This window comes from Anolis sagrei, chromosome 1 (assembly GCF_037176765.1).
Source record: "Anolis sagrei isolate rAnoSag1 chromosome 1, rAnoSag1.mat, whole genome shotgun sequence".
Taxonomy (NCBI): Eukaryota; Metazoa; Chordata; class Lepidosauria; order Squamata; family Dactyloidae; genus Anolis; species Anolis sagrei.
In genome coordinates, this window is record NC_090021.1 from 336,989,771 (window position 1) to 337,017,250 (window position 27,480).

At 40.5% G+C, this 27,480-nt stretch overlaps 1 protein-coding gene across 1 annotated transcript; it reads right to left on the bottom strand.

Annotated features, from left to right (window-relative positions):
• Nucleotides 1–3,282: 3,282 nt before the first annotated feature.
• Nucleotides 3,283–27,365, bottom strand: MAPK1IP1L (mitogen-activated protein kinase 1 interacting protein 1 like). The gene is made up of 4 exons (XM_060753450.2): nucleotides 27,264–27,365; nucleotides 15,194–15,221; nucleotides 10,976–11,665; nucleotides 3,283–8,654 (listed from the first exon to the last, which is right to left on the bottom strand). The coding sequence occupies exons 2-4, from the start codon at nucleotides 15,215–15,217 to the stop codon at nucleotides 8,643–8,645; spliced, it is 726 nt and encodes a 241-aa protein (XP_060609433.2). The 5' UTR covers nucleotides 15,218–15,221; nucleotides 27,264–27,365; the 3' UTR covers nucleotides 3,283–8,642.
• Between the last annotated feature and the right edge of the window lie 115 nt (nucleotides 27,366–27,480).

A 27,480-nucleotide genomic window follows, 5' to 3' on the forward strand; every position in this document is an offset into this window, starting at 1 on the left:
CCTCATGAGGTATGTGAGGAATTATTACAGGTGGAGTATCCCTGATTTTAAATGCTTGAGACTGGAAGTATTTTCGATTTCAGGTTGATTTTGCAAACACCTGTATGGATACAATGATATATCTAGCAAATGGGATTCAAATCTAAACACCGCATATTTCAAGTATGCCTTGAAAGTAATTGTACACAAGGTTTTTCATAATTTTGAGCATGACATGTATTTTGTCACCAAATAAAGGTGCCACTCTTTCAGCCACCCAAGAGAACAATTTAGGAATTTTATATAAGGGATGCTTAATTTGGGAATAAGGAAGAAAACATAGGGTAGGAATTGGCCCATCTCAAAATCTGGAAAATTCACATTTTTTGGACCCTAGCTCTCATAATTCCCACTCAGCATGAATAATTCTACAAATGATCTTTCCCCTTAAATTCTCATATACATATTCGAGTCAATCAAGATGTTGTTGTTCATTCGTTCAGTCGTCTCCGACTCTTCATGACCTCCTGGACCAGCCCACGCCAGAGCTCCCTGTCGGCCGTCACCACCCCCAGCTCCTTCAAGGTCAGTCCAGTCACTTCAAGGATGCCATCCATCCATCTTGCCCTTGGTCGGCCCCTCTTCCTTTTGCCTTCCACTTTCCCCAGCATAATTGTCTTCTCTAGGCTTTGCTGTCTCCTCATGATGTGGCCAAAGGACTTCAACTTTGTCTCTCGTCTCCTTCCCTCCATTGAGCAGCCGGGCTTTATTTCCTGGAGGATGGACTGGTTGGATCTTCTCGCAGTCCAAGGCACTCTCAGCACTTTCCTCCAACACCACAGCTCAAAAGCATCGATCTTCCTTCGCTCAGCCTTCTCTAAGGTCCAGCTCTCACATCCGTAGGTGACTACAGGGAATACCATGGCTTTGACTATGCGGATCTTTGTTGCCAGTCTGATGTCTCTGATGTTTCTTTACTATTTTATTGAGACTGGACATTGCTCTCCTGCCAAGAAGGAAGGGTCTTCTGATTTCCTGGCCACAGTCTGCATCTGCAGTAATCTCAATCAAGATAGGTATAACAATTTTGATTAACCCTGCTTTGCTTCTTATTCACCTGCTTTAATCTTGGATTTGTGGTGATCTAAAGCCTATTTTTTCTGGAATATTGGTACCTTTATTCTGAAGCTGTGCCATATAAAAGGGTTGTGATTTATTTTTTGGAAACATGGCCTAAAGTTGTTAAATAAGTTAAGCAATGTAGCATGCATCATCCAACAATAAACTTTTCAATATTATCGAGTAGGTTTAGTGCTCTCTTCTGGCTAAACTAGGAAACTACAGCTATGATTTTATTTATGCAAAATATACAGTATACACTGTAGTAGAAGAGGGGCCTACCCAGGGCAAGATGGATGGATGGGATCCTTTAAGTGACTGGATTGACCTTGAAGGAGTTGGAGGTGGTGACGGCCGACAGGGAGCTCTGTTGTGGGCTGGTCCATGAGGTCACGAAGAGTTGGAGGAAGAACTGAACCTGGAATATTATGTCCAATTCTGGGAACCACAATTCAAGAGAGATATTGACAAGCTGGAATGTGTCCAGAGGAAGGCGACTAAAATGATCAAGGGTCTGGAGAACAAGCCCTATGAGGAGCGGCTTAAGGAGCTGGGCATGTTTAGCCTGAAGAGAAGGCTGAGAGGAGATATGATAGCCATGTATAAATATGTGAGAGGAAGCCACAGGGAGGAGGGAGCAAGCTTGTTTACTGCTTCCATGGAGACTAGGATGCGGAACAATGGCTTCAAACTACAAGAGAGGAGATTCCATCTGAACATGAGGAAGAACTTCCTGACTGTGAGAGCCATTCAGCAGTGGAACTCTCTGCCCTGGAGTGTGGTGGAGGCTCCTTCTTTGGAAGCTTTTAAACAGAGTCTGGATGGCCATCTGTCAGGGTTCTTTGAATGCAATTTCTTGGCAGGGGGTTGGACTGGATGGCCCATGAGGTCTCTTCCAACTTTATGATTCTATTATTCTTTTCCTGCCCACCAATCTTCCGTTTTGCGTTCTTGAGTTGGGAGTAGAGTAACTGCTTTGGGAGATAGTGATCTTTGGGTATTCGGATGTGGCCAGTCCAGCAGAGTTGATGGCAGAGGATCATGGCTTCGATGCTGGTGGTCTTTGCTTCTTACAGCACTCTGACCTTTGCCCACCTGCCTTCTCCCCAAGAGATTTGCAGAATTTTTCAGAGGCAATGCTGATGGAATCGTTCCACAAGCGGAGTATAATGTCGGTAGATGGTCCAGGTTTGGTATGGTTAGAGAAGACAATGATACTGGGGGAAATGGAAGGAAAAAGGAAGAGGGTGTTGGGGTTCAGCCTGGGTCTGAACCTGAACCTCATTCTCTGATTGTATTTCCTGATGCTACTGATGCTAATGAAAATGTATTTCCTGATGCTAATGAAAATGTTGATCCTGAGGTCAGTGTAGAAGAAATTCCTGCAGGCTTGGAAAGTGAAAGTACACATTCTCATGAGAATGTCGCAGAGCCAAGAGGTGATAGCTCTCCAGAGAAGCTAACACCTGGGATCCTTAATGAGGATAGAAGAGGACCGATGTGGAAAAACAGGATTGAATCGCAGAGTCTGCAAAGGTCAAGCAGATTAAAAGAAAAAGAAACAAGGGCTTCAAAGCCTGGAGGCGTGTCACGAAACAGTTTCCTCGGCTTTAAGTGCCTCCCGCTTGGTTGACTCTTTAGATCAGGCATCGTTTTAGACTGAGGCATTACCTTGGCAGATCTCCCGTTTCCCGTGGTCTTCATCCCAAGAGGCTTCTAGTGCTCCAAGTACGCTTAGTGGATTGCTAACAGGTTCCAGGATTTTACAGTGTTGCTTTTGGTTTTTGATCTAGTTCATGGAAATTTCTGATTTTTACTGTGGCTTTTTGACTTTGCATTTTCCTCTATTTTGTAACCATTTTTCATAAATAAGAAGGGATTGTTTTTCCTACAGTCAAGTGTGGTGGATGGTTATCTTAGGGTCTCGTTTCCTGCTCTAGGTTGCAGCAGAGGAGCTGACCAAAGGCAAGGTGGATGGATGGTATCCTTGAAGGGACTGGCTTGACTTTGGAGGAGCTGGGGGTGGCCAGGGCCGACAGGGAGCTCTGGCCTGGGCTAGTCCAGGAGGTCACACTAAGAACCGGAAGCGACTGAACGAATAAACATAACGAATTGAAAGCCAAGAATTGCACAGACTTTTCGCCAGAACAGTCAGAACATGCTTTATGGAGGACAGTGAACAGATTCATCTTGAAAATACGTTTAATGTCTAACTGTATACAAAAAGTGACAGCATTTTCAAAAAAATATCAAATCCTGTATTTAAAGCCTCTTCACTACCATCATACAGCAAATATTTGTCATCTAGAAAGGGAAACGAAAAGAATACAGCAGCAGGTGATATGGTCTATATGCCTTCAGAAGTGTGATTGCTTAATAATTCCATGTTGTAAACAAAATGCAGTTAAATATCCACCCCAGAAGCACAAGCCAAAAAACAGAAATATATATTTTCAAAACCAACCCAAACTTCTCAGCAGTTTTTACTCACAAAGAACACAAGAAGAACAATAATACAGATTTCATTGCGTCGATAAGCGTCAGGCCCAGAATTCAGGCTCACACTTGGGACAGAAGGGTTTAAAATGTCTTTTACTACACAGCCACGACCCACAATTGCTTGGTTGCAAGGGAAACGCCTCACAATTTCTGGGGGAACTTGTCTAAACGGGACGGAAGTCAACATCAAGTCATACCAAGCAGAGATGCTGAGTTGGCAGGAAGCTCCACATTTCCAAAAAAGCCCTTTGCTTTCCATGAAATCAATCTGATCTGTCACTGAAACCTGGTTGTACTTTGCCCTTCTCTTCTACTACGCAGAGGCAGAACAGGATCCAAAGTTACTTTTTAGATGGCCTAAAGGCTTTCAGTGAACACGGTTACATATAACTAACGCCTTAAGCAAGCAGGGGGGTGTTTTGGTTGCTTTTTTCGGAGAGCGTTGAAAAGACAGGAGGCAGAACTGGGCCACTTTAAAGCCAATACCGTCAAGTCACAGGGTTCAAGAGCAGAGAACAAAGGTGAGCGTACACAGAGAGGCCTGAGTAACCTGTTTCGTTCCTTAATCCATCCCAGAATTACTAAGCATTGCACAAATTTCAACAACCACAGGATCTGGTTTTTCTCTGAACTATTTTTATGTTGTTTACATGCCAAAGTGTGCTGCCCGGAAGTCTCCTTGGATTAAAGTCACTTTTTGGAAGTGAATCACTCTCCATCAAGCATGGTGTGCATTAAAAGTGAACGTTGTTGCACGTACGTCATCCCACTTGCCTTGGAATGATTTTGCCTTTTGTCTATGCAGAAGGATAAATGGCAATTCTGACTTCAGGAGTAATGTTGTGCCTACTTACCTGGGAATAACAGAACCCAATTGGGACCTATCTCTGAGTAGACACATATTGCATCATCTTTCTGCCCTGGAGTAAGTACCTCTTATACATTTATAACAGGTTGGTCTCATGATGGAGACAAACACTACATTTAGATTAATCCAACAAATCCAACAAGGGTTGTTGTAGGTTTTTCTGAGCTATAGGGCCATGTTCTAGAGGTATTTTCTCCTGATGTTTCGCCTGCATCTATGGCAAGCATCCTCAGAGGTAGTGAGGATGCTTGCCATAGATGCAGGCAAAACGTCAGGAGAAAATGCCTCTAGAACAGGGGTCCTCAAACTAAGACCCGGGGGCCGGATACGGCCCTCCAAGGTCATTTACCCGGCCCTCGTTCAGGGTCAATCTCAGTCTGAAACGACTTGAAAGCACACAACAACAACAACAACCACCACAACAACCCTATCTCATCAGCCAAAAGCAGGCCCACACTTCCCATTGAAATAAGAAGTTTATATTTGTCAGAATTGTTATTCATTTTAATTATTGTCTTGTTTTAAGTGTTTATTGCACTACAAATGAGATCTGTGGAGTGTGCATAGTAATCCATTCGTGTGTTTTTTTCACATTATAATCCGGCCCTCCAACAGTTTGAGGGACTGTGACCCGGCTCTCTGTTTACAAAGTTTGAGGACCCCTGCTCTAGAACATGGCCATATAGCCTGGAAAAACCTACAACAACCCAGTGATTCCGGCCATGAAAGCCTTCGACAATACAAATCCAACAAGTTTGTATCCTGAACTTTGGCTGGAAACAGTAATATACTCTAAGTTTCGTTCATAATATGTTCCATTTTTATACAGGCAGTCCCCAAGTTATGAACAAGAGAGGTTTTGTAGTTTTGTTCTTAAGTTGAATTTGTTTACAAATTGAAATAGGTACATTTTAAAAATGTAACACGAGACGTATTCATATACATAAGCTTTGGATAGCATAGGGAAGGCTTAACACTTTGTGGTGTTTGCTTTGCTGCTTCCCTGTGCAGAAGATTTCACCCCACTTTCTGTCCTTGTTATCATTGGATTTTGACAAATTTGGCTTCTTGTGTAAACAAGGATTGGCGAGAAAGCTTCCCCACGATAATAACTCTTCCAGGAGTGAATTTCCCTTCCGAGGGGGAGATTTACCTCACTTCCTGTTGACTCAGGGACTGCCTGTATACCAGACAGGAAAATATAGTGAAGTATCTTATTGGGCGGATTGATGATACGCACAATGTCATCTTTGGGTTGTTGTAGGTTTTTTTGGGCTATATGACCATGTTCTAGAGCACGGGTCCTCAAACTAAGGCCCGAGGGTTGGATATGGCCCTCCAAGGTCATTTACTCGGCCCTCGCTCAGGGTCAACCCAAGTCTTGAAAGCACACAACAACAATCCTATCTCATCAGCCAAAAGCAAGCCCACGCTTCCATTGAAATACTAATGGTTTTATTTGTTAAAATTGTTCATTTTAATTATTGTATTGTTTTTAAGTGTTTTTTGCACGAAAAATATGTGTAATGTGCATAGGAATTCATTCATGTTTTCTTCAAATTATAATCCAGCCCTCCAATAGTTTGAGGGACTGTGACCTGGTCCTCTGTTGAGGACCCCTGTTCTAGAGACATTCTCTCCTGATGTTTCACCTGCATCTATGGCAAGCATCCTCAGAGGTTGTGAGGAGGATGCTTATTTATTTATTGTATTTATATACCGCCTTTCTCAGCCAATTGGCGACTCAAGGGGGTTTCCAACAAATCAGTATACATAAAACATAATAGATAAAAAACATTAAACAGTATAAGACATCACAAAAGCAATAAAAGCTTGCCATAGATGCAGGCAAAACGTCAGAAGAGAATGCCTCTAGAACATGGCCATATAGCCCAAAAAAACCTACAACAACGCAGCGATTCCAGCCATGAAAGCCTTTGACAATACGTCATCTTTTCACTCGATTCTTTTACCCCAGAAATTTCAACTTCTATATAGAACTTCCAAAGCAGTCCTAGAAGCAAAGTTATCCCCATCGTCTTATAAAATAAACCAGACATGGATGCGTTACTCCAATTTAGGAAGGGTTAGAAAAAGGTTTCCTATGGTTCTTCTATAAACAAAGCACCCCCAAGCTGAATTAAAATTCCCATATTGTTATAATTACTCATTTTTAATACCCAAACTCAAGTTCAATGAGGTCCAACGACATGGGGTAGGAAGAAATACTTCAGTCACACGTTCGGTCAAGGAGAAGAGAAAGAAGCCGGGGATACTGAAAGAAGCAGGATTATAAGTTAAAGCATTCATGGGCAAACTTGGGCCCTCCAGGTGTTTTGGACTTCAACTCCCACAATTCCTAACAGCCTATTGGCTGTTAGGAATTGTGGGAGTTGAAGTCCAAAACACCCGAAGGAACCCAGTTTGCCCATGAATGCTTTAAAGTGTTGCGGTTTTGGGGTCGTCTGTGTTGACTTAGATATGATGAGTTGCACTTGCTTGTGAGAGAGGCATAAACATGCTGCAGAGTGCATTTCAAACTTACTGAAAGAGAATTGCCTCTTCCCAGAGCACACTATCTGTGTTTTGACACTCTGGGACAATGCAACAACCCTACAAGAGAAGGGCAAAGTGGTCCTGGTGGTGAGGAGACATGCAAAAGATAAAGGGGCAGGCCAAGTTTGCCCAGGGACGGTTCCTTCTCCATGTGATAAATTCTGCTCAATGTTTTAATTCCATGCCAATTAAAAGACCTTATAACTATCGTAGAAAGTCCTCCTGTGGCATATCCAACCCTAGCGTTCTGCTAAGTCAGCCCACCAACGCTTGGGAAGAGAAATAGCAATTCTCAGCAGATCTTTCTGACAAAACTGGCTTTGGAAAACAGACCCAAGACATCGTCTTTTTGCTATGAGATCTAAGAGCAACAGACAGAATTTTGCACACATCTGCAGGACCAGAGCTAATTCTTGCTCTTACGTATTAGTAAATTACCATTAAATTTTGGGGAAAAAAACTTTAATAAGGCCAACCAGCTCTCTAAGCCATCCTTCCATGAAGTGAGGTTGAGTCCCAAAAGACAAGTGATGTATGTGTAATCCATAAGCAAGAACTGCCTGTGTTTATCACCCAAGAATGGCAATTAACCAGTAATTATCTGAGAATAAGCCCAACTAGACTCCTGATTATTAGCCCTAGATTAGACCTTGAGTCCAATTGCAGTCTACATAATACCACAGCAGGGTAACAGTGATGCATTACATGCCCAAGGTTCTGGAGCGCTGGGCAAGGAAAGATATTTCTGACCACGTTCTTCACCCTCTCCAAGTCGAAACACTTCAATACAAACTTCGGTTTGCAGGAATAAAACACACAAGACAACCAAAATGCTTTCAAGGTCTCGTCAGTCAAGCTAAAATCCTTTAAGTTTCACATTTAACATGGATTTTAATTCTGAAATGGCTTATGAAATGTACAAAGTCTAAGTCATTTTGGCAAACCTCACAGCTCAAGATTTACGCCAACGTCTAGAACACCTAAATTGACTCGTCAGACGATGCACAAACGTGTATAATAGGAATCAAGTCTCAAATATCTTTGCAATTGCTTCCCAAGACTAGAGGGGGAAATGAGCCGGATGCGGAGGACTGCCTCCCCATTGACAAGCCTTGCTTCCCTTCGGTCTGACAAATGGTTGTACGGTGTCCGGCCCATTTCTTTACAGACGTCTCCAGAACATGTAAATGATTAATATCACCTGAACAAACAAAGATACAGAAGGGGCTGTCACTCTGGTGAGGCCTGCAAGTCCATTCTCAATGAAGCGGTTATGGCAAAGATTCCCAGGTGTCGTCAAGTCCCTGGTCTATTCCGGAGTTGTCCTTCCTTGCAGGGCCAACACCCATGTATCCCAAGGAAGGATCCTCCCTCAAGCAAGGATTGCAGAACTGGGGCAATTGGCGTGTTTCTCCTAATTCATCTCGACAGACAAACAAAAAGACGTATTTCACCATTGGAACAGAGTCCGGCTTACACACAGAGTGCTCCTTCACACCTCAGACGGACCGCAGAAGGTGGGCGTGCTCTTCCAGACTCCAAAAGGTTACCAAAAACAACTGTTAAAAATTCTCTGTAAATAGCAGGTGGGGAGACCTTACTTCCGGAGCCTGGTGCCGCTTCAACGGTAAGGCTGTGAAAAGAGAAAGCGAGAGAGGTCTGTACGTCAAAAGTGTTTAGGGCTAGCTAATTCAATCAATAACAGCGCTCCATGCAGTCATACCAGCCACATGACCTTGGAGGTGTCTATGGATAATGCCGGCTCTTCGGTTTTGAAATGGAGATGAGCACCGACCCCCAGAATCAGACACAACTGGACTTAATGTCAGAGGGAAACCTTTATCTTTACCTAACTACAGTAAATACATGTAATCAACTGCTGAATGGTAAATCACACCTTTGGAAATAAGTCTCTTCCCATTAGAAACTACAAATTGTATTATGTAATGGGTTGGATGAGGGCTAACAAGCTGAAGCTCAATACAGACAAGGTCCTCCATGCAGTCATGCCAGCCACATGACCTTGGAGGTGTCTATGGACAACGCCGGCTCTTCGGCTTAGAAATGGAGATGAGCACCACACCCCGGAGTCGGACATGACTGGACTTAATGTCAGGGTACAACCTTTACCTTTTACCTAATTCCATCAATCCAAGATTGGAAATGAAGAAGCATCAATACTTGTCTATGGAGCAGTATTTCTCAACCTGGGGGTCAGGGCCCTGGGGGGAGGGTTGTGAGGGGGTTTCAGAGGGGTCACCAAAGACCATCAGAAAACATGTATTTCTGATGGTCTTAAGAGGTTTAGCACAGCTGGTAAATCATCAGCAATTATAAGATCTATCAACCAAAAGGTTGCAAGTTTGAAACCCCGGGTTGGCGTGAGCTGCCAACTGTCGGCTTAACTTATTGTTCATTTTTGCCTTCAACCTGTCCATGTCTTATTTTGTCCTTTGGCGCTTGGTATGCAGGGCCTCCGAACCCACGTCTATGTGGGGCTGAAATCACATTGCATCCCTTCCTGATGGTCTCCCATACATGTATTAACCAGTTCCAGTCCTGCTTACCATCCAAAGTCAGGCAAGAGGGGTGTGCTTAAAATGGAAGCATATTTGGGAAATAGAAAATTGTTGGACTTAATCCCTATCCTCAGTTTTTTCCCTTGTGTAGTCTTATTTAGAATGTCAATCTTAAGGGCGGGGAACTCTCCAAATAGCCATTTGCAAGTACCTCTGGCAGACCCTTTGGCCGAAGGATGGAGTATAAATACAACAACAAAAAACATCTGAAGTCAGGCTGAGAATGGGAGTTTCTAGATATATAGGGGTCGGAGTTTCTAGATACATAGGGTCTGGAGGTTTAGCAGGGCCGGAGGTTTAGCACAGCTGGTAAATCATCAGCAATTATAAGATCTATCAACCAAAAGGTTGCAAGTTTGAAGCCCCGGGTTGGCGTGAGCTGCCAACTGTTAGCCTAGCTCATTGTTTACCTAAGCAATTCGAAAACAGCTTTAGCTGTGATTAGAGAAATTAGGTACCACTAAAAGCAGGGGAGGTGTTTTACGATGCCATAAAGAAAGAAGATCAGAAAATGCTGGGCAACCAAAAGAAAGGAGGAAGTCCTGATGGCTCTTTGTCACAGAGGATAGAGCAACAGCACCTCCTGGACTCGAGCCCAACCTTCCATGGCACCAAAAACAGCAGAAACAAACCACCTCCTTCTGTCCCTTCTGTCTGTGTATTGTCTATATAAAGTGGCATTGAATGTTTGCTGTGTATATGTATTGTGATCTGCCCTGAGTCCCCTTCAGGGTGAGAAGGGCAGAATATAAATAAAGTATTATTATTATTATTATTATTATTAAGAACCCCTTTGGCAGAGAAGGCTGAAGATCACTCCACCTGTCCTTCTCTTCCTTTTTTGGAAATCCTCCCACCAAACTCCACCAGTGTCTATATTGGGTTGTTAGGTGTCTTGTCCCATGAAGACTCTTCCAACTCTTTAATTCTATGATTCTATAGTAAATAAATAAGTAAGTAAGATCTACAGAGATACTTGCAGGAACACATCAGCAAGCGAGAGTCCAAAAGTGGCAGGCTAAAACCTGGAACCTCAATCAGTGGCTGAGACCAGATGAGAGACTCCCTCCTGGGCACACAGAAATCTGGGTGACTTGGAAGCTGCTGAACAGACTGCGCTCTGACACCACGAGATGCAGAGCCAATCTTAAGAAATGGGGCCTCAAAGCTGAGTCCACGACATGAGAGTGTGGATGAGAGCAAACCACAGACCACTTACTACAATGCAACCTGAGCCCCGCCACATGCACAATGGAGGACCTTCGCACAGTGACACCAGAAGCACTCCAAGTGGCCAGCTTCTGGTCAAAGGACATTTAGTATAATGCAAAGTTTTTAAATACTTTTTAACTGTACATACAATTCAGATACTCACATGGGGACCACCAGGCATGGACGGAGCCCCGGCAGATGCGGGCGGCACTTGGTATGGATTAGGCGGCGTAGGGTACAATCCTGGAGCCGGATAGGAGCCTGTGGGTGGGGGGAAGGGGGCTGGAGGCGAAGGTCCCCAAGCTCCTGGAGGGACAGCTCCCCATGGCACTGTCGGAGCAGCCCCCGGTGTGTGGGTCGGAGCCGAATAGGGCCCCGGGGGAGGATAGGGCACACTAGGAGCAGGATACTGACCCCCAACAGAGGATCCCCATCCTCCGGCCGGCATGGACCCCCAAGGCCCTACAGCAGGAGGGGGCGCGGCCGGCTCTGTTGGACCCCCGTATGGTCGGGGCAGCTCTGGAAAGGGCATATTTGGTGGAGGGTACTGCCCTGGTGGGGCGGGACCTGGGGGTGGGTAGGGACCGCTAGGGGGGCAAGCGGACCCAGGGGGAGGGAAAGGGACCGGCGCTCCAGGGGGCAGGGAAGGATACATTCCCGTGGGAGGTGGTCCAAAGGGCACGTTGGAGGTGGATGTGTTTGGAGGCAATCCGGACGGAGCTGCGGGGGGAGCGCTGGGAGTGTTGTTCCAGGGATTGGAACCCGGCCAGGCTTGGGGGGGCTGGCCAGCAGGCTTTGCGCTGCCTACGGAGGCGTTCTTGGCAGGAGAACTGTCCGGGAGAGCGTCTGCCAGCTGGAAGAGAGAAACTCCAGTGAGATTGGCAATCCACCATATCAATTAAATCATATCTTATCTCACTATTGTCCAAGGCATCAACTTATATCCAGCCACCATTTGTCAAAGCTATTCAGATATTCTCATTTTCAGACAGTCTCAATCTGATTTTATGATTATGTGTCAGGCTGGGAAACGTTTTGGTCCCATCAAAGGCTGGTACCAAACTCTCTCTCGTCTCTTCGGTGGCGCAATGGGTTAAACACTTGTGCCGGCAGGACTGCTGACCAAAAGGTTGGCGGTTCAAATCTGGGAAGCGGTGTGAGTTTCCTGGGTTGTTTTTTCAGGCTATATGGCCATGGTCTAGACGTTTCGCTTGCATCTATGGCAAGCATCCTCAGAGGTAGTGAGGTGAGTTTCTGTCTGTCAGCTCCAGCTTCCCATGCAAGGACATGAGAGAAGCCTCCCACATGATGACCAAACATCCAGTCCTCCTCTGGGCAACGTCCCTGCAGATGACCAATTCTCTCACACCAGAAGTGACTTGCAGTTTCTCAAGTCGTCTCTGACATGATTTTAAAAAATCATCCTGTGTTTCTATAAGTTTTGTACAAGGAAAAGCATTGTATTTAATGGGACTTGAGCATCCACAGACGGGCCCTGGAACCAGAACCCAGCAGATATCAAGGGACCCACTGCATTCCCTCATTCTCTCTAAAAATCCTATCCCAATTATATCCTATCTGGTTCACATCAGCACTATTTTTTAATTTTAGTCTATCACATTTGACCCGGCCTTTGGTTTTAAATGTTTATATGTTACTGTTGATTGCTTTTGTCTATTTTGTTCATGTGATTATGATTTATATTGCATTGTTTTGTTTATTGATGTATTGCTGGCTTGGCCTCAATAAGCCGCACCGAGTCCCTTGAGGTGATGGTAGCGGGGTACAAATAAAGTGTTGTTGTTCTTATTATTATTAATTCTTTTCATCCTCATTTTAATTAAATTTTAACATTGTCTCTTGCGTGTAATCCCTGCTCTGTGTATTTTAATATGTATTTTCTAGAAATACATTTAAATAACTACCCTTTATAGAAATATCTTTTAATATGTATATTTGTATAATTTTTACAATGTTTAGATGTTTTAATTATGTTGTAACCTGCCTTGATCCACAAGGAAAGGCGAGTAAGAAATAAAATAATAATTATAACAATAACGATTATTATTATTATTAGAAACACAAGATGAGTCCACTGCAAACAAGATCACTCTGCTGACTGTTGTATTGAATCACACGTCAGACACTTCCCAAATGTCTAGGACTACTACTACTACTACTACTACTACTATTAGAATTGCATGATTATTTTAAATATATGTGCTATTGTGGTTTTACTGCTTATTTTGCCTTGTTAATTTTATGTTTATGCTGCTTTTCTTGTATGTATTGATTACGTTACTTGGAAACCGCTCAGAGTCCCCTTGGGGAGACAGAGCGGTATATAAATAAAGTTTTGTTTTGTGGTTGCTGCTTAGTCCCTTGGGGACACAGCAGGTTAAACCACTGAGCTGCTGACCTTTCTGACTGAAAGGTTTATGTTTTGAATCTGGGGAGTGGGGTGAGCTCCCGCTGTTAGCCCCATCTTCTGCCAACCTGAGTAGATCAATAGCCAGGAAGGTAATGTCGCTCCATGCAGTCATGCTGGCCACATGGCTTTGCATGTCTATGGACAACACCAGCTCTTTGGCTTGGAAATGGATATGAAGATCAACCCCCAGAGCCAGACACAACTAGACTTAATGTCAGGGGAAGGCTTTACCTTTTACTATTGCTGCTTAATGGGAAAATTGAGATATTCCATTGCATGAGAAAGTACAGTGATTACCTAACGAAATTAATACCAGGCAAACATTCTCAACTGAATTCAATTGTATTTGTTGCTGTAGTTAGTTGCCATCAAGTTAATTTTGATGTCCAGCAATCCTATGAATACAAGACTTTCAAATCACCCTACTATGAACAGCTCTGATCAGGATTTGCAAACTCAAGACTATGAATTTCTTGATTTAATCTAGTTATCTATAATGTGTTTGTCCTCTTTTCCTACTGTCTTCCACTTTACCAAGCATTTTGTTCAGGACACTGGAAATCTCTGATCAGTAATAAGTGGACCACAATCTCTTTCTGATTTGCTGTATTATCTAGTGGCAACTATGTTCTGTCTATTTCATAGGGCAGGTGCTGGCTGTGAGATAATGAGAGACTGTAGACCACTATATCGGAAAGGGACTAAGCTAGGGATGGCTTGACAAGTGTTACCCTTTCTCCAAAGAAAGCTGTTGGTGCCCCCTTTCCTTCTCCAAAAATCATTCCTACATCTAATTACCTCTCAACAAAAGTTTGCTCCAGGCACAGTCAGCCCATTGTATGCTAATCAAGGTGGTCAGTTGAAACATTCACACCTAGCTCCACCAGACAAGAGCCCTTTGTCCTACCCTGGTCATTCCACAGATATATAAACCCCTTTTTCCTAGTTCGAACAGACCTCACTACCTCTGAGGATGCTTGCCATAGATGCAGGCAAAATGTCAGGAGAGAATGCCTCTAGGCCATGGCCATACAGCCTGAAAAAACCTACAACAACCCATTCCTACAATCTTTCTAAACAACTTGATCCCTTCCTCCCTGCCACAGATTATTGTCCCGAGAACCAGAGACTGTTAATTTGAGCTTTCCCCGTCAAAAAGAAGTCAATTTGGGGAAATACGAGGCTTGAAATCCGCATTTGGCCATGAAGATCACGGGTGACTTTGGACAAATAACACTCTTAATTTCAGAAGAGAGCAAGCCTCTTCTCAACAAGTTTTGCCAAGAAAATCCTGCAATGGGTTTGCCTTAGGGTCAACATGGGCCAGAATTAGCGTAAAGGGGCACAACAGCAATGACTAAGAATCTACAACTCTCTGCCCAAACACTGAGATTATTTTCATTAAGCACGTCAATGACTTAAATCAAGAAATAGTTTTCTAAGATCTACAGAGACACTCGTTGGAACACTTCAGCAAGCGAGAGTCCAAAAGTGGCAGATCAAACCCAGAACCTCGATCAATGGCTGATACCAAATGAGAGACTCCCCCCTGGGCACACAGAAAACTGGGTGACTTGGAAGGCGCTGAATAGAGATTGCGCTCTGGCACCACGAGATGCAGAGCCAACCTTAAGAAATGGAGCTACAAAGTGGAATCCATGACATGCGAGTGTGGAGAAGAGCAAACTACAGACCACCTGCTACAATGCAACCTGATCCCTGCTACATGCACAATGGAGGACCTTCTTATAGTTACACTAGAGGCACTCCAAGTGGCCAGTTACTGGTCAAAGGACATTTAATTAACTACCAAGCTTGCAAACTTTGTGTTTTGTTTGTTTGCTAAAAAATGCAATACAACTGTTTGGTTTGCTCCTGACACGATAAATAAATAAATTAAGCACCACAAACTCCTTATAATTGGGAAAACTGTTGGGATGGACAACTCACCGAAAAGTCATCAGCTGCTGACATTTTCCTGCAAAAGACAGAGAGGAAAAAAGAATAATTTAATGTAAAGCATTTACTATTATAGCATGTAAGAAGTGTACAATATACTGTATATGCTTGAGCATAGGCTTAGTTTTTCAACCCCCTTTTAGGCTAAAAACGTCCCCCTTGGCTTATACTCGAGTCAAGGTTATTTCTTATTTTACTCTATTATTATTATTATTATTATTATTATTATTATTACATTTCTTATTTTACTTTATTATTGTTATTATTACATTTCCATTATTTTACTCTATTATTACTATTACTATTACATTTATAATTTTACTCTATTATTATTGGAAGGATACATAAGCACATTTACATTGAAGAAGGTTAGAATAAGATTTAATCAGAGTTGGGCAGTCTTATCTTAAATTAGGTTCATGTAAATATTAAAAAACATATAAACAATAACACAAGGATTTAAAAACCTATGGCCGGGCCAAATGTAATAGTTTAAAATTTAAAAAATAAAAATAAACCCTGGGCATGAACAAGGCAGGATATATCTGGTAAGAAGTGAGGGGAGCGCAGTCCAACCCAATCCAAATGGTCTTTTAGGCTTCCTCCACGTGAATAAATAGTTAACATTTGAAATAATAAGAATTATATCTGAGGATGCTTGCCATAGAAGCAGGCAAAACGTCAGGAGAGAATGCCTCTAGGACATTTATTTATTTTTTATTCAACTTGTATACCGCTACTCCCAATCAGAGTGGTTTACAGAAACAGATTAAAACAATACAATTCGCTTTAAAATGACAATAACAATAACAATAGGCAGCGAGAGCAGAGATAGCCCGAATTTTTCACCCATCAAAAGCTTGCCGGAAAAGAAAAGTTTTACAGGCTTTCCGAAAAGCAAGTAGATCTCAAATGGTTCGAGTTGGATTGCCATATATGCCGAAAAAACATACAACAACCCAGTGATTCCAGCCATGAAAGCCTTTGACAATACATAGAATTATATCTCACAGAGAAGGGAGGGCATCAGGATTTTGGAGAAGCTTGTGGGGTGGAGCAGGGCCAAAAAAGGGTGGGAACCACCGATCAAGATACAACAGCTACAATCTATTTGTATATTAGATACATATGAATAAAAATACACACAAATCTGAAAGTGTGCCTGGTATCCAACAGCTAACCCATAAAAGTTAAATATAGAACTGTTACACTAATAAGTGCTCTTGGAATTCCCTATGTAACTGTGGTGCCACACCCAGGCAAGGAAAATGAGCCAAAGGGACAAGGGAAAATGAGCTAGAGGACCTTTACACCAGCTGCTGACTAAGCCCAGAATGGGCAGAAACTATGATCACAACAGCAGAGTGGCAAACGCCCTTGGTATCAGTGTCACAGCCCAATGGGAGACCTCTGAAAGGCCACAACAATGGAATTCACATTAAAAAGAGGCATCTCTGCCTAAGTCAAACTGGCCAGCCCATTCTTTCACAACTTTTAGATTGTATTCACCTTGTCATTCCTTGCCTGCTAATGGATTTTGGACATATCATGAGAAGACAGGACTCATTAAAAAAGGTCCATGCCTTGGTCAACTCTAGATTGGACTACTGTAATGCGCTCTACGTGGGGCTGCCCTTGAAAACGGCTCGGAAATTTCAACTGGTCCAACGGGCAGCGGCCAGGATGTTAACTAGTGCTCCTTACAGAGAGAGGTCAACCCTTCTGTTCAAGGAGCTCCACTGGCTGCCGTTTATTTTCTGAGCCCAATTTAAGGTGCAGGTGCTTACCTACAAAGCCCTAAATGGTTTGGGACCATCCTACCTGCGTGACCGCATCTCCATCTACGAACTCACGCGTTCACTACGCTCATCTGGAGAGGCCCTGCTCGTGATCCTGCCTGCGTAGCAAGCGCGTTTGGTGGGGACACGAGACAGGGCCTTTTCTGTGGTGGCCCCCCGACTCTGGAACACCCTCCCCAAAGACCTTAGACAGGCCCCTACATTGGCAGTCTTTAGAAAGAACTTGAAGGCCTGGCTGTTCCGATGTGCCTTCCCAGAATAGGAAAGCTCCAATACCAAGTCCCAGAAGCACTTTATTAGAACTAAGATTGCTGCACACTGCACTTACCCTATAAGCCTTATATACCACCTGTCACATCAGCACTTTTAATTCTGTACCCATTACTCTGGCCCGGCCTAGTTTTATTGTGTCTTGGTGTATTGTTTGTTGTTTTGTTGTTTAATATTGCTTTAATTTTTTTTAATTTGCTTTAGGTTTTGTATTGTTATCTTGTGTATTGAGGCCTTGGCCTTTGTAAACCGCATCGAGTCCTTCGGGAGATGCTAGCAGGGTACAAATAAAGTTTAATAATAATAATAATAATAATAATAATGCTTGGTAGGGTAGAAGGCTGCATCAATAGGCAACAAACACCACAGCAAAATGGAAAAATTGTACCAGTTGGTCTTGGACACATATCTGAAGGAGGAAGAAGGAAGCATCTTAATGTAATGAATAATGGGTGGGGAAATTCATTTAATTAGAAGCATTCAAAGTTGACAACACACTGCTGTTACTCACCTTTTCAATACAAGCCATGCCCGCTTCTGTTGTCACTTGTTGCCAACAGTAAACAGCATGCTTAAAGAAATGAGGCTCCTCTTTGAATGAAGGCTATCAATTAAACACTGATTTTCTTATTATTCATATTCCTATTATTTTCATAGTATTTTCCATACTATAAAATGACACATAGGAATATGAAGATAAAAATATATAGCTACTAAAATTATCAGCAAAATAGAAGACCTCACAACCTCTGAGGATGTCTGCCACAGATGCAGGCAAAACATCAGGAGATAATGCTTTTATAATATAACATATAACATAACGGCACTCCGTGCGGTCATGCCGGCCACATGACCTTGGAGGTGTCTACGGACAACGCTGGCTCTTCGGCTTAGAAATGGAGATGAGCACCACAGAGTCCCAGAGTCGGACACAATTAGCCTTAATGTCAGGGTTTACCTTTAACATAGCCATACAGCCTGAAAAACCTACAACAACCCAAAATAGAAGCAACTACAAAAAAACCCAAGACAATGCATTATTTAATTATTTATTTTAAACTTTTCTACCCCAGTCATCTCAACCTCCGCAGAGGGACTCAGGCTGGCTTACAGCATAAAATTAATACACAAATACAATTAAAAACATAATCACACCAACAAGTTAAATACAACAGAATAAATACACAAAACCAAGTCGCCAAGATAAAATCACGTTCATCTCAATCCGCCAGTGTGGTCAGTAGTTATTAGCTTATTGCTGAACTTCCCAATCATTCTGAGAATGCTATGTCCCAGAGCCAGGATTTCATTAGCTTTCTGAAGGTCAGGAGGGAAGGGGCCGATCTAATCTCCATCGGGAGAGAGTTCCACAACTGAGGGGCCGCCACCGAGAAGGCCCTGTCTCTCGTCCCCATCAGACGCGTTTGCGAAAGTGGTGGGACCTAGAGCAGGGCCCCTCCAGAAGATCTTAACAACCTTGATGGTTCATAGGGGAGAATCCGTTCGGACAGGTAAACCTGTTTGGAATTTCAACCTTCTATAAGCTATTATGCCTACTATTTATTTACTTTCACACATCTATTTTCCATGGTTCTTGCCCTCAAAGATAACACTGTTCAACGGAGAAAAAGTTGCAGGCCTGAAAATAGCTGTTCTTTTATGATTTTGGGGTGCTGAAAATGAAAACGACATTTAAAAATGTATATTGGCTCTAGTTTTTATGATATAAGCAATCACGTGATCACGTATGGTTGAAAAAATGCATGTTGCGACTTACACTATGGAAGATTCTAGAATATTCTAGAAAGTTTAATGATGCAGTATTAGTGCTGTGTGCAAAAGCCAGAAAGTCCTATCTAAGGCCAGACTTTTGAACAGTGAGGGTCAGTCAGTTGAAGACTGAGACAGTATCGTTAAACATCGTTTTACATTGTTCTTTTTACTGTAGTGATGCCTCGCACGTGTGTAAATAAAGCACTATGGAAAAAAGAGATCAAGGACAATAGACTCCGTCAATGCTGTCAGACTCCTGCTGGAGCATTGGAAGAGGGAATGCTTTCCTTGAAGACAAAAGAAAAGTCAAGAGAAGCAAACAGGATAAAAACTAAAGTCACGATTAAAGCGACATTTAAACTTTCAGACTTTTCAACTGCATTAGGCCTACTAATAGAGTTTCTTGCTGCACAAACATAAACAATAGACTAATTAAATAAATATTCCTCATGTATAAACTATTGGCAATATAATTTGACTAAAATTTAGTAAATATTCACAGTTTATATACATGCAGTAAGGTTAGGCGCATTATCATAATATTAACTAATTACCTATTGTGGAGAAAATTGAAATAGCTGTTGCATAAAAATCAGAGCCAATTAACACATTTAATTATTAAATTTGAATTCAGCATGTTAAATTTATTAAGAAACGGCACATTTCGTTTCTGCAACTGAGAAAAACTGAAAATTTGTAGAACAGTGTAATATAAATACTGTAGCTATGTGACGAAGAACAAGAAAGCAAAGAAGACATAGCGCAAGAAGTTCCATTGCGTGTTGACTGAAGAAACAATTATATATAACACTAATGCAGATTTAGATTTCTCAGAAAACTCCACCAAATTGAGTTAATGGCATATTAATTTTATTGAGGAGCCCCCAAAGTAGATGTTTATCTCATCATCATCATCGGCTATTGTTCATGACTGAGTATGATTGTCTTCCAAGTGTATACCAATACTTTTGTGGTGGGTCCGTAAATGTCTGGAGAACACATTTTATCTCTGTATAACTGAAGGACTTGTTCAAATTTCTAAAGCAGAACTGACACACACCTGAACTTTTCTCGCGTGTTTAGCACTGAGGGCAAATTGTATCTATTTCACCCCTAAATCCTCAATTTAAGTCCTTCTAAATGCAAGAACCAGTCTTTTTTTGCTCATAACTATAAAGTGCCATGCAAATCAGTGCTTCTACTGCTTCTACTGCATCCGGAGCTCCCGGTGACGCAGTGGGTTAAACCCCTGACTGAAGACCGACAGGTCGTAGGTTTGAATCCGGGGAAAGGCGGATGAGCTCCCTCTATCAGCTCCAGTTCCTCATGCGGGGACATGAGAGAAGCCTCCCACAAGGATGATAAAAAACATCAAATCATCTGGGCGTCCCCTGGGCAACGTCCTTGCAGACGGCCAATTCCCTCACACCAGAAGCGACTTGCAGTCTCTCAAGTCGCTCCTGACACGACAAAAAATAAAAAATAAAAATAATTGCTACCATCCTATAGAGGTAAGGGATTATTTTCTTAATTTCTTATTCAGTTCTATTTGGGAGATGTATTAAGATCACTATATTGATATATTTTGGAGTCCCTGGTGGCGCAGTGGGTTAAAGCGCTGAGCTGCTGAGCTTGTTGACCGAAAGGTCACAGGTTCAATTCTGGGGAGTGGCGTGAGCTTCCGCTGTCAGCCCTAGCTTCTGACAACCTAGCAGTTCGAAAACATGCAAATGTGAGTAGATCAATAGGTACTGCTCCAGCGGGAAGGTAACGACGCTCCATGCAGTCATGCCAGCCACATGACCATGGAGGTGTCTATGGACAACGCCGGCTCTTCGGCTTAGAAATGGAGATGAGCACCACACCCCAGAGTCAGACATGACTGGATTTAATGCCAGGGGACAACCTTTACCTTTTTTATTGATATTTTACAGATGTAGGATGTATGCTGCTATGTTTCTTTCACTAATTGGTTAATATTTGTCAAGTGCTGCAAATTGTAAAATTGTTTGAGCTGCTCTTTAAGGTCCCAACTGTCACAAAAAGGCATGAGAACTATGCTCCCCACTATCAGTTCATTCACTCCTAAGTTTTGCCCTGCCTTCTTCATAAAATAGGTCTAAAGTACTGTCTTCCCACTATAATAGGGAAGATCCTTTCTTTGCTCTTCTTGGGACACTGTGGCTATCCTTCATAGTAGCTTCCCATCCAAGTACTAATGAGACCCAATGCTGTGTTGCTACAAAAATCACATAAAAGGAAGCACTCTTAAATGGACCCGTAACTGGAATGCAGGGAGTTGCCTTATCATACATTTGAACTTTGCTCCATACAGCCCAATATTGTCTACTCTGACTGTTAGTAACTATTTGCTGGGATTTCTGGCAGGATTCTTTCTTGGCCCCATAAGGAAATCCACGTTATACGCTCCTGATGGTCTTCCATCCAAGTAATAACTAGGCCCAAAACCACTTAACTTCAAACACATTTAATGTTTTGTAGAACGAGATTTTCTGAAGCAAAGGGGTCTTATTGTTTTAAAGCTCTGCAGAAAATAACTAGAAAGAACTTCTGCTCATATTATATATTAGCAATGACATATTTGGGGCAACAGAGCTCATTAAAATAGGGATATTTGCCAGGATATTAATTAGGTAATGTAAAAACAAGCAAAAGGAAATAACAAGGTGGAAGAAAAATTGTTGAATGACAGAGAACCTGACAAAAGGGAAGCAGGGACTCCTCTTTTAAAACTATTTTTTGTATAAATGAGAGTATTTTAAAGTTACATGTAATTACAATAGAGATGTATGTTATGTGAGAGAAACTAATTGGTTAATATTTGTCAAGTTTACCTGTCCGAACGGATTCTCCCCTATGAACCATCAAGGTTGTTAAGATCTTCTGGAGGGGCCCTGCTCTCAATCCCACCACTTTCGCAATCGCGTCTGATGGGGATGAGGGACAGGGCCTTCTCGGTGGTGGCCCTTCGGCTCTGGAACTCTCTCCCGTCGGAGATTAAATCTGCCCCTTCCCTCCTGACTTTCAGAAAGCCGGTAAAAACCTGGCTTTGGAATATAGCATTTGCAGAATGATGATCGAGTCAATAACGGCTGACCACACCGGCGGATGGTGATGAATTTGTGATTTTATTCTGATGACCTGGCTTTTGTAATTGTATGATATTGTATGATCTGTATTTTAATGTATTTTGTATTAATGTATTATGATGCTATTATGTTTACTATATTTGTGTTGAATTTTCTGCTGTTAGCCGGCCCGAGTCCCTCTTCGGAGGTCGAGAAGACCGGGTTATAAAAGCTCTAAATAAATAAATAAACGGTGTAGTTATGTAACTTGCTCATGTATGTTTATACATGTATAAGTACTGTTATTTTCTTTAATTGTATTTTTACTGTTAAAAATCAAAATTTTAAAAATGGGAAAAAATAAGGGGTATTTGCTATCATGAAAGTCAACAGCATCCCTCTTGATCGCTGGACTGCAGATAGATTTAAATTTTAAAAGCCTCACTTGGGTCAACTTGTACTTGAAAGTTTTCAGTCCCTTGGGAAAACAAGTGCTTTCCATCTCAATATAATCATAGCATCAAAGAGTTGGAAGAGACCTCATGGGCCATCCAGTCCAACCCCATTCTGCCAAGAAGCAGGAATATTGCATTTAAAACACCCCTGACAGATGGCCATCCAGCCTCTGTTTAAAAGCTTCCAAAGAAGGAGCCTTCACCACACTTCGGGGCAGAGAGTCCCATTGCTGAACGGCTCTCACAGTCAGGAAGTTCTTCCTCTTGTAATAATTAAGGCCCCTTTTACACTGCCATATAAATTGCAGGTTATCTGCTTTGAATTGGATTATATGGCAGTGTAGACTCATATAATCCAGTTCAAAGCAGATAATGTGGATGATCTGATTTGATAATCTGGATTATATGGCGATGTGGAAGAGGCCCCAAGAGACATAAACTTTACACTTTGGTCTCAGTCTCTCCTTAGAAGAGATAAAGAACAGGGCAGTGCTGGAATTCTCCTTGCAAAAGAGCCCTGGTGTTGCAAGCAAAAACATTCCTTCACACTGCAGGTCAGGGATGGGTGGTTCTACAGAACCAGATGATCATCTTATTTTTTATTTTGATAGCCAAGTTATTCCATGAAGACACCTAAGGTGACTGGTGCATTCCTCCTCCAGATATCAATCTTCTGAACAGCCCTATGATGTAGACCAGTGTTTCTCAAACCGTGCTCCTCCAGGTGTTTTAGACTTCAGGTCCCACAATTCCTAACAGCTGGTAAGATGGCTGGGATTTCTAGGAGGTGAAGTCCAAAACACCTGGAGGAGCAGTTTGAGAAGAAATGAAGTAGACTAATGTATAAATACACTTGAACGGATGTAATGAGGAAGATGTAATGAGGTAGCTATTAAACTCTGATCTCGGAACGGTTGGACAACGTGACTGGATAGTGACTGGTAATGAAATGGGGAGGACTTATGGTTTTTACTGTGTTACTGATGTTAACTGTAATGAATTTTTTACCTGTGTTAAATGCTTTTAATGTTTAAATTATTTTTGTACTGTTGTGGGCATTGAATTGTACCATTTTGTAAACCACCATGAGTCGCCCTCGGGCTGAGAATGGCAGTATAGAAGCATAGTAAACAAACAAACAAACAAATAAGAGGGAAAGGCTTGTTTTCTGCTGCCATGGAGACTAGGACTCAACGGAGACATGGATTCAAATGACAGGAGTGGCGATACCACTTGAACTTAGGAAGGACCTCCTGGCCATAATCTTATGGTTATGTTGTTTTTTACTTTGTATGTTTTGTGATGTTATCTGGGAACTGCTCTGAGTCCCCTCGGGGAGATAGAGCGGTATATAAATAAAGTTTTATTATTATTATTATTTATTATTAACTGTTCAACAGTGGAACTCTGTGCCTAGGAGTGTGGGGGAGGCTCCTTCTTTGGAGGCTTTTCATAGAATCATACAATAATAGGTTTTTTAAATCCTTGCATGTTATTGTTTATATGTGAGTTATATTGATTGTATATTTTTGCTTATTGTATTTTGTTTTATTGATGTGTTGTCGGGCTTGGGCTCATGTAAGCCGCTCCGAGTCCCCTTGGGGAGATGGTGGCGGGGTATAAATAATAATAATAATTATTATTATTATAGAGTTGGACGAGACCCTAAGGGCCATTCAGTCTAAACCTCTGCCATGCAGGAACACACAATACAAGTACTCCCAATAGACCACCATCCAGACTCTTTTGAAAAACCCCCAGAGGTGATTCCACTGGGCTCCCAGGCAGAAGCATATTCTACTATCAAAAAAGCTCTTATTGCCAATATATTCTTTCACACGTTTACATGAAATCTCCTTTTCTGGCATTTAAATCCATTGCTCCATTGTGTCCTAATCTCCAGAGAAGCAGAAAACAAGCTTGCTCCCTCCTCAATGTGACATCCTTTCAAATACTGAAATATGGCTGTCATGGCACCTCTTTTCAAAGCTAAACATCCCCAGCTCCTCAGAATAATAGAACTGGAAGAGACCTCGTGGGCCAACCAGTCCAACTCCCTACCATGCAGGAAAAGCACAACCAAGCACCCTTGAGAGATAGCTGTCCAACCTCTGTTTAAAAGCCTCCTCTGAATTCCAAGACAGAATGTTCCTCTGTTGAACAGTTATCACAGTTAGGAAGTTCTTCCTAATGTTCAGGTGGAATCTCCTCTCCATTGAGTCCTAGTCTCAAAGGAAGCAGAAAACAAGCCTGTTCTCTCTTCCTTATGACATCATTTCACATATTTATACATGGCTACCATGTCTCCTCTCAACCTTCTCTTCTGGGTTTCCTCTCAACAGACCCAGCTCTCTAAGAGAGGTTTTTCATGTTCTCCAGACCTTCGATTATCCCTTTCTCTGGATTCCTTTCAGCTTAAAGTCAATATCTCTTTTGAACTGTGGGGTCCAGAATTGGACACAGTATCCCAGGCAAAGAGGTCTAACTAAAGCAGAATATAATAGAGGAGCACCATGACTTTCCTTGATCTAGACACTATCCTAGAACTGCATTGGCTTTTTGAGCTGCTGCATGACACTCTTGGCTCATGTTCAGCTTGTTGCCCACGGAGACTCCAAGATCTTTTTTCACATGTTCTATTGTCAAGCCAGGCATCACTCATTCTGTATCTTCACATTTCATTCTTTCCTGCCTAGGTGTCATATCTTACCTTTGTACTTGTTGAAATTAAACAGGGGCTGGATGGGCATCTGTTGGGGGTGGGTGGTGAGAGGGAGGGTTGATTGCCACAGAAAGAAGGGGGTTGGACTAGATAGCCTTTGGGATCCCTTCCAACCCTATTATTCTATGACCCAATGTCACTCACGGAATCTTCGTGGCTTCATCTAATATTATATACTAATATTATATCCTAATATATATAATTCATTTAATATAATATAGCAATGTTGTATATTCCTATATAATGTAATATAATATAGTAACAGTAATATATATATAATTCATCTAATATAGTATTATACATTAATATTATGTATATATATATATGTATATGTGTGTGTGTGTGTGTATACACACACACACACACACATATATATATATATATATAACATGACATTTCTATGCCACCCTTCTCACCCCGAAGGGGACTGAGAGCGGCTTACAAGATATACACATATACAATATATGGTATTATTAGCATAGTACAATATCAGTATTAAATATTACTATATTGTACTATACCATTATATTGTAATATTATTAATAATATTACATGTAATATAAATATTATATGTATATACAATATATATTACATTATATGTATTATAGAATTCATCTAATATAATATAGTAATATTGTATATTAAGATATAATGTAATATAATAGTAATTTTAATATTATATATAATTCATCTAATATAATATTAATTAATATATAATACAATATAATATAGTAATAATATATATTATACAATTTATCTAATATAGAATTACATATTAATATTATGTGTAATATATTAATATTATATATAATACAATTAATATAATATAATAATATTGTATATTAAGATGTAATGTAATATAATATAATAATAGTAATATTTTATATAATTCATCTAATATAATATTAATAAATAAATAATACAATATAATATAGTAATAATGTATATTATACAATTTATCTAATATACAATTACATATTAATATTATGTATACTATATTAATTATTAATTAATATTATATATAGTATAATTCATCTAATAGGAATATTGTATATTAATAAATAATGTAATATAATACAGTAATAGTAATATTATCTATAATTCATCTAATATAGTATTATATATTAATATTATGTATAATATATTATTAATATTATATATAAGTCATCTAATATATTAATTAATATATAATACAATATAATATAGTAATAATACATATTATACAATTTATCTAATATAGAATTACATATTAATATTGTGAATAATATATTAATTATTAATTAATATTATATATAATATAATTCATCTAATATCATATAGGAATATTGTATATTAATACATAATGCAATATAATATAGTAATAGTGATATTATATATAATGCATATAATATAATATTTAATATATAATACAATAAAATATAGTAATAATATATATTATATAACTTATGATATTTTAATATATTAATATTATGTATAATATAATATATTAATTATTAATTAATATTATATATAATATAATTCAATTAATATAATATAGGAATATTGTATATTAATATATAATGTAACATAATATAGTAACAGTATAATACATAATTAATCTAATATAATATTTAATATATAATACAATAAAATATAGTAATAATATATATTATATAACTTATATGATATTTTAATATATATTAATATTATGTACAATATATTAACTATTAATTAATACTATATATAATTCATCTAGTATTATATCATATATTGTATAGTCATAAATAATGTAAATGATATTTTAATATATATTAATATTATGTACAATATAATATATTAATTATTAATTAATATTATATACAATATAATTCATCTAGTATTATATCATCTAGTCATATTGTATAGTCACATATAATGGAGTATTATACATATAATTCACTTAATATAACCTTATATTACATCTTAACGACTCACAGTGAGGAACACGGGCGAGACTCCTTCTCCTCCGCTTTCTTCTTTTCTTCTTCTTCACAAGCAAGGAAGCGGAAGCGGAAATGGACCCAGCTCTCGCGAGAAGAGAGGAGGAGCCCCTGACCACGTGACGCCCGCCGCGAGCCTTGGCAGCATGCAGAGCGGGGCAGAGTGCATCACGTGATCCAAGCCACGCCCCCTTTTCAGTCCAATCAATGGG

Excerpts from the sequence above, each read along its gene's own strand:
- MAPK1IP1L (XM_060753450.2), bottom strand. The coding sequence starts at position 15,217 with ATGTCAGCAGCTGATGACTTTTCG. Across the intron at positions 11,666-15,193 it reads CAGCAGCTGATGACTTTTCG|CTGGCAGACGCTCTCCCGGA; the intron begins GTGAGTTGTCCA and ends TCTCTCTTCCAG.